The 13,634-nt window shown below is 40.8% G+C and overlaps 1 protein-coding gene across 4 annotated transcripts in view; it reads right to left on the bottom strand.

The window, feature by feature from the left end:
* Positions 1-13,634, bottom strand: part of astn1 (astrotactin 1) — a 385,350-nt gene that overhangs the window by 153,320 nt on the left and 218,396 nt on the right. For all 4 annotated transcript variants that reach the window (XM_028473730.1, XM_028473731.1, XM_028473732.1 and 1 more), the window contains one exon: positions 5,042-5,146. In XM_028473730.1, the coding sequence (XP_028329531.1) occupies positions 5,042-5,146 (105 nt within the window). The remainder of the gene's footprint in view (positions 1-5,041; positions 5,147-13,634) is intronic.

Genomic DNA, 13,634 nt, shown 5'->3' with positions numbered 1-13,634 from the left:
TATATGACAGCCTATCAAAGATACAGTGAACAAGACAAGAACACGCAAGATAGCATTGTTACTAATGACCGTTCGACTTAACCTCTTCATTCTTTATTCAAAAGCAGGAGAACATTTGTATTAATATACAGTGCATCTGGAAAGTCATTTTTTTATGTTACAGCCTTATTCCAAATCGTAATAAATTAATCTATTTCCTCAACATTCTACACAAAATACCCCATGATGTGCACTACTCAAAATGAGTATGTAGTGCGTTACAATAAATAGTATGAAAAGATTGAGTATGCGAGAAATACACTGATGTATACTCAATCATGATAAATTCACAGTCAACATACTGTATGTCAAAATACAATTTTACAAATTGCAAACAAACAGCACCATAAAAATATTGAGTAAACAAAATAAAAATCATGAGATCGTCCCCACTTTTGAAAATCATAAAAATGTTATTTTTTTTTTTTTACTTCGTCAGGGTTCTCACAGCTTCAGTCAAATTAAATTCAAGACTTTGTAAGACTTTTTATTGCCATTTCAAATTGAATTTAAGACCAACTTCACAGTAAACACAATTGGGGGGGATAAAAATCCCACATCAATTACATAGGGTTAGGGTACATTTTTTCTCGTGTCTAGTGCAGACATGCAACTGGTGGCCCCCAAAGTACACACACAAATACACAAAATGACCCTAATACACACCAAAAAAACTCACTTAAGTTCAAAGACACACAAGATAGGCAAAAATCTATAAAACAACAATAAAAATACAAAAAATAAAAACCATTGAGAAAAATAAAATTGAAATAAAAATATCTTCGTTGGACAGGCAATGTTGTTGAAAGTTGCTACAAACATGACGTGCATCAGCTCAGAATCCCGCTGCAACCACGTCACTGTTTTGTAGTTGGTTCCACTGTCGTGATTGTGCAATGTTACGGTAATTTATACATTTTTGTAAAAACAAATATTAACATTTATTTTGAAATGTGAGACTAATTACAATCACTAAATTTAAGACCTATTATTGACAATTAATGCCTTGTTTTTAGATTCATGAATGTAATACCTTTTAAGACTTTTTAAGGATCCGTGGGAACCCAATTCCATAGTTCCCTATCCAGACTGCTCCATATCTTTTATTTATTTTTTTTTAACTGCTCCATATCTTAACTCCCCAAACAGAAATACAAAAACTTTGGCATTTGAAAATGAAAGAGCCCTCTTAAAGTCCATGTAAAGCAGAAATACAGTAAAAGTGTGTTATGAGTTTGTCACACCACAGAAACATGTCATTGACCACTGAGACAAACTTTAAAGATTAAAAAAATCGCAAAGTATATAAATTAGGTCTCAAAATAAATGGAAAAACAAGCACTTCTCTCTACGCTGGGGGCGTGTCAGTTAGAGGGGCAGGAACCACACCCACGCGCAAGAAGGGCACCGCCTCTTTACTGTGTCTATGGGTGAGAATAATGTGAAAGCGGCTCCAGCATCGATCGCGCTTCCAAAAATGCTCGGATCGGGCCAAACGAGATATCAGCGGAAAGGTCTACTCCGCCCGAGTCCAAATACGTGGTGTATAAAAGTGCTCATTTCATGAAAAATGTAGCACCATGGACGCATTTTATTCCCGAATATCCCGTTTTAGTCCAAATATGTGGTTTGTTTTCAGTTAGGGGAATTAGGTGAATTGCGCCCGCTGGAGGCCGCAGAAGTTTGGTGTGCTTCAGCAGCAGGGTCGGGTTTATGCTAATGAGGGTCGCGTTATGTAACGCAGCCCTGATTTCTTTTTTTTTTTTTTTTTTTTTTACCTTGTCTGCACATGCTGTCGAAGGTTAACACTACAAGAAGTGCAATCTTTTGACAGCAATGCATATTTTATTATTGCAATTAAATAAATTTATTTATTTCATTGCATAATTGTGACCGTCACCAGCCCTCCCTAGGGAAGGGTAAGAAATACTTTATTAAAGGGAGGATGTAAAAAAGAGAGGGCAGTGTTACACCAAGGTGAGGGGTTGGAGGGGGGTGGGGAAGTTAACAGGGAAGCGGGATACAAGATAGGATATGGAATGGGTGGGGAATAGTTTTAAGTGATGCGATGTGAAATTGTGGTTGTGTATATTGTGTTTATTGTTGTGTTGTCAAGCCAGTTTGGTGACCAGTGTGTGGTTTAGGAATAATGGTGGTGGCTGTGAACAGAGGAAGAGGTGAGTGGAAATTCCATAAAACAGGTATTTGGGAACAACGTGTCTAAGGTTGAGCCCAGTATGAGTGTTATCCCACAGCCCAAGGCCAGTGCATCCATGACAAATGTATTTCCAAGTACCGCCACTGCAAAACCCAAGAGCCGCCCCCGGGCCCAAAGAAGTAGTCAGGCCAGCAGCAAGAGCAGGCAGCCTAAGGGCCCCCGGCGACCACCCCACGGCCAAGCAGTCCCCCGAACGCCCCCAAGATCCCAAGCCGAGAGGCAGCCATCGCCCCCCCATACACACCCGAGAAAGCCCCAAGGAGCCAAGGACCCAGCGCACCACGCCACCGATCCCACCCCCAACCCCCAGACCCCCCACCCCATCGACCCCCCCACCCCCCCACCCCACCCCCGCGCCCAACCCCCCGAGGGGAGGGCCCAGAGAACTCCCTGCCCGAGGCCCCAGCGGAGGAGCCGAAGCCCACGCCCAGCAGACGACCAGAACCGCGCCGAACAGGCAGCCAGTGGGCACCCGCCGGCGAGCCCAGAGCCAGCAGGGGCCCGACCCCAGGCCAGAAGGACCCGGAACGGATGCAGCACCAGGAGCAGCCCGCCCAGGGAGGACGACCACACCCCAAGCCGCATAAGGCACCAGGGGGCCGCTGGGAGTCTCCCCGCCGGCCCCCAGGCACCCCAACCTAGCCCCCCACGGCACCCCAGATCACCCTTCACTGATGCCGCCCGCGCCACGAGCTTCAGTTTTTTTTTTTTTTTAAAGCCAGGGCCCCCTCCAAGGGCCAAGCCAGACCGCCCCGCCGGGATGTGGCCCCCCTATTCCGGCCCCCGACACCCTACCTCACGGGGCACTGCCCAAGCAGGGGCCGTACCAGTAGGTACGCAAGGGCGCGGCACGCGCCACCCGCCCCGAAAGACCCCCGCCAGGACCGGCCCGGCCAGCAGGCCAAGCACCCCGGGCCCCAGGAGCACCCCCCGGGACCAGGACCCCCCAAGGGCAAGCCCCCGGGCCAAGCCCCCCGGGACGCATCCCCCACCCCCGCCCGGGACCCGGCCACGGCCCAGCAGGACCGCACAGCCCCGGACAGCCCACGGCCAGCAGCCCAGGGCCCGCCGCCCCCCGGACAGCGCCAGCCACGGAGCAGCGCCCCCCGCCGGCCCGCGAGCAACCGGCGATCCCCACCGCGGGGACGGAGGCACCCCAATGGCACACATCAAGTGCGGGACAGCAGCCCCCAGCCAAAGATGCCCCGGACCCACCCACCAGTCCGCAAACGGCAGGATAGACCCACCAGGCGGCCGACAGCAACCTCCACCACCGGAACAGCTAGCGCCGCCCCCCAGTAAACAGCATCACCCCGAGGCGCCAAGCAACCCCGCCCCAACCCCGGCGAGGACACCAGCACACCCCCAGCACACCCACCCCCAAACCGGCGAGGCAGGCCGCCCCGGGCCCGCACACCGCGGGGCCCGCCCCCAAGGCCACCAGGAGACGAAACCAGCACCCAGCCACACCCAAGGGGAGGAAGCACCCCCGCGCCCCACCAGGCCGACACCGCCCGGAAAGACCCCGCAAGGAGAGACCCCAGCAAAGCCCCCCCGAGGCCCACCGCCACGCCCGACCGCACCATCCTGATGTATTTTTACTCTAAGCAGTGGCCCAGCCACCAACAGAGGAGCCAGGCCCCCACCGGAGAGGCCCAAATATGTGAACCAACCCACCACCCTGTTATGGTGCCTCTCCATTCCCCAATGGAGAGGCACTTCCCTATCCCCTGTGTGAATGTGTGTTTAGTGAATGTATGGGGTGTAATTAAAAGAAGGGGGAAGGAGGGGACCACACACCCATACCCATACCCAACCCTTGGGGGGCTGGATGGTGGGACTGGGGGTGGAGGGGGCCGCCACCTGTGTCACTATGTAGTGGCGTGGGGGCGGCACTCCCACCTCTAGTTACCATACTAATCCCTCCAATTTTAATCGCACTTCAACATGCCACCCCCCGGAGGGTGTACTCACCTACACCCTCCGGCCTATTACACCACATACACATATATCCACAGAGGCAGGATGGGGAGCACCGCTCCCCTCCTTCCCCCTTCTTTTAATTACGCAGCCCTGATTTCTGACCCGCCCATTAAATCCGGAACACAGAAATTGGAAACACAGTTTTTGAAGCCGAGCTCCACAATGAAATTATAAATGGTTGATGTGTTAAGGAAAACATTTATGACCTATTTAATGTGTTTAGAAGAAAATGTCAGAATTTGCTTTACACAGTCTTTAAATTACAAAGTCCCTCATTTTGTATAAACATGCTTTGAATATTTGGTGCTGGTAAATTATTTTTTGGCTTGGACATTATTTCCACCATTTGAAAATGAATGATGTCTCCAAAATACGGCGCAATACGTACAGTACCTCTGTATTTCACATTGGTATTTGGTTCTTTGGCATGTTTCTTTGCCCCTGCAACTGAACGGTCCATTATTTAATTTCAATTTTTCATGTTTACACAATTCAAAAAACAGGAACCTTTAATGTTTGAAGTGTGAATAAAGATACAGTATATACATATCTACAGTCATGGGGTGTATTGCCGTTTTTGCTTCTTGAAAACAGTCGAGATCAAACTCTAGAGCTGAAGTTCCTGAAACTGGCTCTGATGATCTGTTAATCTCAATGTGTCATTGGAATTACAAAGCAATAATTAAGTGACAGCTCACAGCTTCCTGTCGCTCAGTGCTCCAGGTATTATCATTCTGCTTAAATAACCATCTAATAATAGCACCTAATATACAAGTAATTAACGAGAGGGGAGCAGTTTACCTTGAGAGAGGACCCACTGATTGAGTTTGACGTGGTACAACACGGAGCGAAGCCTCCAGTGTTGAACGAGGGGGTATCCAGACACCTCGCTGTAGTTCACCATACCTGCAACATCACACACACACACACACACACATTCATTTAAAAGTCTGGATCATATACAACTAAATTATTAATCTCCTATTTACCTTTAAGGTAACAGAAAGAAGATGCAATAAATATTAATACTGTATTCAATGGGAGGAGGTAACCAGGTAAAGGCTCCGTTCTAATCCACCAGAGGGAGAAATAAAACAAAACACAACTGTACAATAAATACATGAAATAAAATAGTGATGTTCAATAAAAGTCAACACATTTCCTTTTGATACGCGACACATTTATATGAACACAACAAACACACAATGGTCATTGAAATAACTACAAACTGACAAAAAAGTAAAATGAACTAATGAAAATCAGACATTGCTTTTGAATTATAAATAAATAAATACATTTTCAGTACATTTTGATTTATTATTATTAGTTATTTCAGTGACCATTATGGGTAGGTACCAACATTTGTATTCACTCTCGACAAATATCTCAACTTGCCTCTTTGAAACTCAAAACATACATTAAATCTTCAGGGAATCAAACACAGAAAAACACTGGAAAATAAAGATCTTGGCCTTTATCTTTTTATTGCATTTTGTGTTCAAACAAAAGCACTAAACTTTAAAAAAGCCTTGACAGGTTTAAAGGCTTTAAGAAGTGTTTTGTGAAAAAGAAAATAATAATAAAATGTGAGCAGTGACAAATGAATCAATCAACAATCGACCCTGAAACAAACCTCACCACCCACTGAGTCGTCAAATACATGAACATAAAACATTACGGTTCAGCTTGAGACAAATGTTTGATCCATTTATTTTTGTAAATCTGTGCTTTTCAAATTTCTAACAGAGAGTGTTGCAAATAGCATTAAACATAGCAGTTCAAAACAAGGAATCCATCACAAAAAAACATTAGAAAATAAAGAACTTGGCCTTATTTATTTTTTAAATTGCATTTTATGATAAATCAAAAGCACCAACTTAATAAATAAAAAATAAAAAAAAGCCTTGAAAGGTTTCAAGGCAAAAAAAAAGTGTTTCCTGTTGAAAGCAGCACATTTTTGAGCAGTGACAAATTAATTAATCAACACTTGACCCTGATAAAAACCTCATTACCCACTGAGTAGTCAAATACATGAAAACAAAACGTTAGAGTTCAGCGTGAGATACAGGTTTGATTCATTTATATTTGTATATCTGTGTTTTTTCAAATAGCTTAAAGAGAGTGTTGCAGATAGCATTAAATATAACACGTAAAGTACAGAGGATTTGCCCAACTTAAACGTTTCTGTACTGTGGCTACACTAGTCGTCATTAACAATTAAAACACCCTCAAATCAAAAAAATACTGATTATAGGTTTGAAGAGTAACTATTCTGTTGATTATGGGCGTTACTGCTGTAGCAGTAAGACACGCCCACTCCATCAGCCCATACCGCTGTTCGCAGAGACAGACTGTAACAACAAGTCAAAAACATCACCGTACACGAAACAGAGTGGACTTCCTCTTTGGCTGTCAATCAATGCTCACTGAGGGCTGTGATTGGAGGAAACCCTCTCCCTCCTCTCAGGTTTTATAGGAGGGGCGGGGCCAACAGTAAAAGTGATGACGCAGGGGAATCTGGAAGAATCCCTTTCAGCCAATAGTAAAAATGAACTTGTAATAGCCGGTGTTCAACCCTTAGTGGCCAGTATGATATTTTACAGCTAAATACGCAACATTAAAATACTTTTACTAAAATGTGAAGAGTGGGACTAGGATCAATCAACAGAACTTCTTAATGCCCAAATACATACTGTATGTATTCAGCAAAAAAAGTGGGTTTGGGGTTTAGTTACTCTTTAAATATCTACAAGTGGAAATCAGCTGCTGAACATAACCGTGCATTAAGTAGCTACGAAAAGAAAAGATGAAAATCACACTTTCCTAAAAATTACTTTTTGTGCTACATGGTAAAATGAGCTTGTTCCTGTTGTTCTTTGTTATTGCACATTCAGTTACTAACACTGTTTGATAAATCCTTCCTATGGAGAATAATTAAGCAGCTAATTATAGCGGCAGCTGTGGAGTTGTTTTCTACACCATCTTCAGGTTGGTTATATTAAATCTGTTTTTTTTTTAATGATTGAAAACAAACAAAAGCAAAAAAGTGAAATAATAAAGGATTTATTAGTTTGATAACAGGCGATAAAAGGGTCAATTGCTTTGAAAATCTCCAATGGTTAAAACAAGTTAATTACATTTTTAATTATTGTATTTATTATTTTTCATCATGGTATTTTGTTCTTACATCCTGCGTTCACTACTCCTACACTGTTGGTCCAATTCTGACAATTAAGCTTTCAAAATGTGCTCTTTTAATTTATTGCCTTCAACCCATTTCAACTTATTGCTAATAATGAGCGATTACTTGGTTAATGCTTAGCTAATGCTAACATTAGGCTATTGCTAACAGTAGGCTAATGCAAATTTATGTTAATGCTCATGATGTTGCTAATGTTAACACTAATCTATGGTAATCATAATGCTAGCTGATGCTATCTATTGTTAATGCTAGCAAACGTTAAGCTATTTTTAAACTAACGCTAAGTTACGCTAACACAGAGTGACACAGGCCAGCACCTGCATCCTCACCTGCATTTTCTTCAGGAAACGCAAAGATTCTAGTTTTTTTTTATTGTGTTGCACAGAAAAGATTCAAACCAATGCAGATCCTGTACACTCGCATTATGTGACAATCTCTGCCTCTTGCCCTCATCTTTCTCCTTCTTCCTTTTACACAGTGCTCGTTTACAGCCCAGTTTATTATGTGTATCGATTTAGTCTCATTTAGCAATCCTTCTCCTGCTAAAATCAATACCATCCATCTCCTCTGCCTCGAGACGTCACCCATGTAAGAACATTTCTTCTTTTTTTTTTTCCTCCCTTCTTCTTCTTCAGTTTGATGCACTCCACGGTCTATCACGCTGCTGTGTGCAGGACCAAACACCTGCCATCTTATCTACAGCAGAAAATAGGTGGTGGCAGATAAAGCACAACACACAGACATGTAAATGAAGCTGGTATGGCACACAGGCGAAAAGGAGGAAACATTCATCACTCACTACAGTGGAACGGAGTGATTTTTTTTTTTTACACAACATAGTGGTAAAGGGCCAATCAGCCTCTTCTTAAGGGGATCAATTATAGATAACGTATAAAGTGGCATAGTGCAGACTACGTGAATGGAATACATTTCCGTCAACCAGTTTGGGCTGTGTTAATGTTGTGATCTGTTGAAAAGACAGGAAACACAACTGGGAATACTGGTGACAACATCCGTGCTGGTAAGTCACATTAAAGTATATCTAGGTTGAAATTCATAAAACATCTCGTCGCCGTGAGTGAATAAATCAACTGTCTAATCGGTGACGGGAAGCATTAATTTTTGCATGAAAGTTGAGGATGAAGCCTTTAACATCACTTATTAGATCATAAACAGAGCCGGGACAAATAAATCATCGGGGTCTCCCGTGGCAACTGACATCTGTGTCACGCTGCAGCAGTGGGATTACAGCCATACATCACCGTGACTGCCCCCGCCGTGTTCAACCAGCACATCCAAAAGCGTTCTGGGTAATAATACGGAGTGAGAGATGGCATCTGCGCCCGCAGATATTCAAGAGTAGAAAGTTTTTTTTTTAAAAAATGAAGAAAAATTGTTTTTGCAAAAGTGCAATGATTCGACCAAAAGTGAAAGGGAAAACCAAACGTGTTGTGGTAACCAGGTCAATAATACCTATTCCCAATTAAGGATGGCAGTAGGTGTGCATGGAACAGAAACTAAAATATACCAGTAACCAATCAAATATATTTAAATGAACAGTTACCAACACATAACTATGACTCAAATTAAATTACTTTACTATTCAATTAAAATTCAATTCAACTTTATTTATATAGCGCAAATTACAACAAAAGTCATCTCAAAGCGCTATCAAAACATAAAATTCATAAGAAAAAAAACCAACAAATCCATATGAACAAACATCAGCGACAGAGGGAAGAAACAAATCCTTTTTAACAGGAATAAATCTCCAGCAGAACCAGGTTCAGAGATGGCAGCCATCTGCTTCAACTGGTAGGGGTTAGTGGACAGGAGGAGGAGAACAGAACAAGATAGACAGACAGAACATCAGAGTGTCCCAGACTAAGGAGGCAACAAAACAGAACCAGGGAAATGCAGCATATTTGAGATATTTATCATATTGTCGTACGCCTGAACACTACTTTCTTTCAGCAGCAGATTTTTATCACTTCTGAAAACTTCTCATCAGCTCAAATACTGCATCAAGTTTCTCTGCTTCATCTATGTAAATATTGGAACACAAACTCAAAAGTCATCACCATTTGTTCTAAGAACCCCAAAAACATAGTATTTGAGGTTCATTTTCCCAAACTCGCCTGTTTTCCAGAGTTTTAGCCTCTGAAAAGTCACTGTCTCAGCAACTTTACACAAACAGGCTGATTTGCGGCCTACTTATGCATGTTCATGAGTGGGCGTGTCTATAGACAGGACACTGACTTCCTCCTCCCCGCACAGTGACGTAAGGCCAGAGGATGGCCCGCCCTTCTCCCACCCATGCCGTAGCCAAACGCATGCTGCTTTATGGGGGGGGGGGGGTTGCCGGTACATACATAGACTGTATAAAATACACACATAGCACTGCTCGAAGGATGCTGAAATGCTCACCTTCGTGGGCATGTCTCTTTACATGTCAATCACGGCAAAGAGCTTCCTGGAGGCGTGGCTTCTCCAGCAAATCACCCTCTAATTAATGATTGAGGGAATCAATGAAAAAAACACTTTGGGCATGTGAATGAAGCCCAAATAGCACTTTATGACGTTTAAAGCACAGAAAAGTTGATTTAGCTTAACATGAGCCCTTTAATGACTTCTATTTATACTGCAATTGATCTGTATGAGAGTTGTACTTGGAAGTCAAGTCTGCTTCTATAGTGTACAACAGAGCTCCAGGCAGCCTATTACTAACCTGTCCAGGTGAGGACAACTATCTGGTAGTCATAGTAATATTGTACATGGTGAGATTGGTTAGGTAACTAATTGCAGTTTCAACCAAAATCATAAAAAAAAGACAAAGGAGTTGTATAGAGATGACAAATTGAATCAAACTTTCATCGCAAAGTGCTTGTACATTAAGACACACATGTAAACAAAAAAGCCACACAATTCCCTACACATGAGGTTGAAACGACAACATAACATATTTTACAGACAACTTTACCGATTGAGGCATTATTGGGATTTTGTAAAGACAATGGAAGGAAAATTGTTGAAAAACATGGAGGGCTATGGTACTAGCATCTATCAGTCGACTGTACAGGGTACATGCTGCAAATTAAAATAAATGAAAATAGAAACATTTTATAGTTTAACCCATTTTATTTTTTTGCTAAAGAATAAGATCTTCTACATTAAATAACTGAGTTTAAGGATGGCAAACCTTTTCTTTACACCTGCCTTTTCCCTTTTTTTAAAACAACATTTTTCCCAACTTAAATAGAGAATAAATAACCTGGGAGGAAAAAACTGTTTTCCAAAAACTTTAAAAAAAAAATCATATATATTTGGTATAACTAAATGGTTATTCATTATCAGGCCTTAAAGCAAAGAAAACAATTTCATTCTACTTTGTGTTTTGTTCGACTCATCTACTGGTTGAACCACATTTATCAATGTGTGCACGAATAAACAGCTTTAAGAACGACGACTTTTCATTTTAAAAACTAAGTAAACTCTTTTTAAAAGTTGGTGTGTACGTCTAACTGCACAGTAAGGCAATTATAGGAATGATTGTTTTTATTTAAACATGGAAACTGTTGACGGATTGGAAACATGATGAATGTACAAGCTTAGCAATAGTTATTTTTTTTTTTTTTCTTAAATTAAAGTACTATTATTGCAAGGGCACAACATCTGGCTGGACAGTGACACCTCTGAACTTGATAAATACACCGGTAAATGTGATGTTCCTGCATTGTCCTCACCTTCAGCTCCATCCATTTATCCACTCTTAAGGGAAATAGTTTTCTAGAACAGTAGATACATTGGGATAGCACCAACACAGCAGCTACTGTATATAAACCCCCCCACCCCCCCACCGTCACCCTTAGTGAAAATGAATAACAAGCCCAGAACATATAGAGTACAGTGCGACGTATTCTTCTTGCTGAAAGGCCTTGTCTCCCTTTTAGCCCTGGGGTCCTGTGCTCTCATTGTCTGACACTATGATTAATTTGGCTGAACTTCACTTTGCAAACATCCTGAGTTCAGAGTCCCTCTCTGTGTAGCCGGTGCCACAGCTTTTTAGGAACGCAGCTCAGTGAGTTGCTTTTAACAGCCAATTCCACGAGTGAGAAAAGAGGAAAAAAACAACAACAACCTACAAGATGTATCTTGTCCAAACCACACAACAGGAGGAGAGAAGTTGTTTATTACTTGCTTCCAAGCAGCTGAACAGATTGTTAAGAGTATAGACTTCCTCTGCCTTCTAACACCTTGGTGACTCTCCTAGATAGGGAGAGTATGAGCTGTTTCAGCTCAGGGTAAGACAGGAATCTGTCAGAGTTAGAAAATAAACACATTTCCCATGAGCCTCAGGTGCGTTTCAGACACATATACAATACTTTTTTTCACACCATCACATTAAACACAAAGAAAGTGAGAAATAAGTCATTATTCATAATCGTGCATTTTATAGCTTTGGAAACTAACTATCCCTATATAGCTTAACTATGATTAACTGATATGGAAAATTAGCACTTTACACTGCAATTATTGAAATATTATTAAACACACACTTAACCAGCTGTGGCCTTAATATTTTTAGTTTTTTCAAATTTATTTTTCTCCATGTGACACTTGACACAACCAGCTTCCACTCTTCCAGTAAAATATGTATAAATACTCTCTTGAATAGTAAGTAAGTCATTTATTTATAAAGCGCTTTTTGCTGATAAAATCACAAAGTGCTGTACAGAACAGAGGAGAATTTAAAACAACAGGAGCAACGTCATAAAAGAATAATAAAACAAAGGTGCATTTACATCAACAGGAGCAGCATCATAAAAGGATAGGAAAAATTAAAATCCGTTTAACTAAAAGCTTTTCTGAAGAGCAAAGTCCTCAAATGAATAAGGGTGTCCTGAACCCATATTGAAATAGGTCAAATATTAGCATAAAATGGATTACCATATGCCAGCCTGCATCTAAAATCTCTAATATAAGCCCTCTGATGCATAAGTAATGTTTATTTTCAAGGTTTTCTCATTTAATTTTTATTTACTCTATTCAATTGTAGAATTTTCTTGTTTAAGTTAAACTAGTGTTTTTTGTTTTGTTTTGTTTCGTTTTTTTTTTACTTTTATTTATTTATCTTTATAGGATTTATTAAGGTTATTTTTCCAAGGTCTTCTGTTTTATTTTTATTTTTTATTCAATTGTAGCATACTCTTATGTTGAAGCTTCCAATTGATGTAACCCATTGGTTAATAATAATTGGATTTTTCTGTTTGGGTAATAATCACTTGATCAAGCCTTTCCTAACTTTCCATAATACAAAATGAGTAATAAAATCATGTACAATTTGTGCTGATATTGTATGAGTTTGAGACTTGTATTGATAAATACTCAAGGCTGCAATATCGATAAGGAATCAGAAGTGAAAAAGTTGTATTGGGACAGCTCTAGTCTTAACACGCCTTTAAAGAAAAAATGGTCAAATTCACGTACATGGGAAGTGCTTAAAAATATGGTGGTGTAAATATATATACAAATTGTTTTCTGATTTGTTCAAAATTAACTTACTATAGTGAAATGCAACAAAAATGCAACAAAAATTGAGATTAAAGTGCAAGAAAACCTAATGATCTAGAAGTATAGTTATTTGATTCTATGCCCAAATCTTTCACATCTAATGGTTTACACTTTCAGAAAAAACAACTATGTCATAATGGCAGAAAAATTCAAATGCAATTGTTTTACATGCCTGAGTAGCATTTCTACTTGAGCAGATAGTTTTGTGCTAGCAACTTAAAAACTGTCACGAAAACTTTTATTGCAGGTAAAATAATATGATAACTGCTGCTTGTTTTACTATTTACTGTTTTCCAAAATAAAATCTGTGATAATCCTTTAAATAAAGAAATCTTTTTGCGTACGAGAGAATAGATTTCTTCCCCCCCTCATGCTAATGAAAACAGCCAACTGGAAAAAACAAGTGTTTCAACAAATATATAACTATACATTGAGGACATTTCCTAGAGCGACAACTCACTGACACTCAATTCCTAATGCAAATTTAATTCTGAAATACACACAGACATACTTTTTTTATGATTATTACTCACCATAGTTACAAACATTGCTCACACCTGCTGGTCAATATTTACAGGGTGTTTTTTAGGATATTAGACCCACTTTAGTCGTTTTTAAAAG

This window comes from Gouania willdenowi, chromosome 17, assembly GCF_900634775.1.
Source record: "Gouania willdenowi chromosome 17, fGouWil2.1, whole genome shotgun sequence".
Classification (NCBI taxonomy): Eukaryota; Metazoa; Chordata; class Actinopteri; order Blenniiformes; family Gobiesocidae; genus Gouania; species Gouania willdenowi.
Note: the sequence above shows the minus strand (reverse complement) of the source record. Positions and strands in the feature narration are given on the sequence as shown.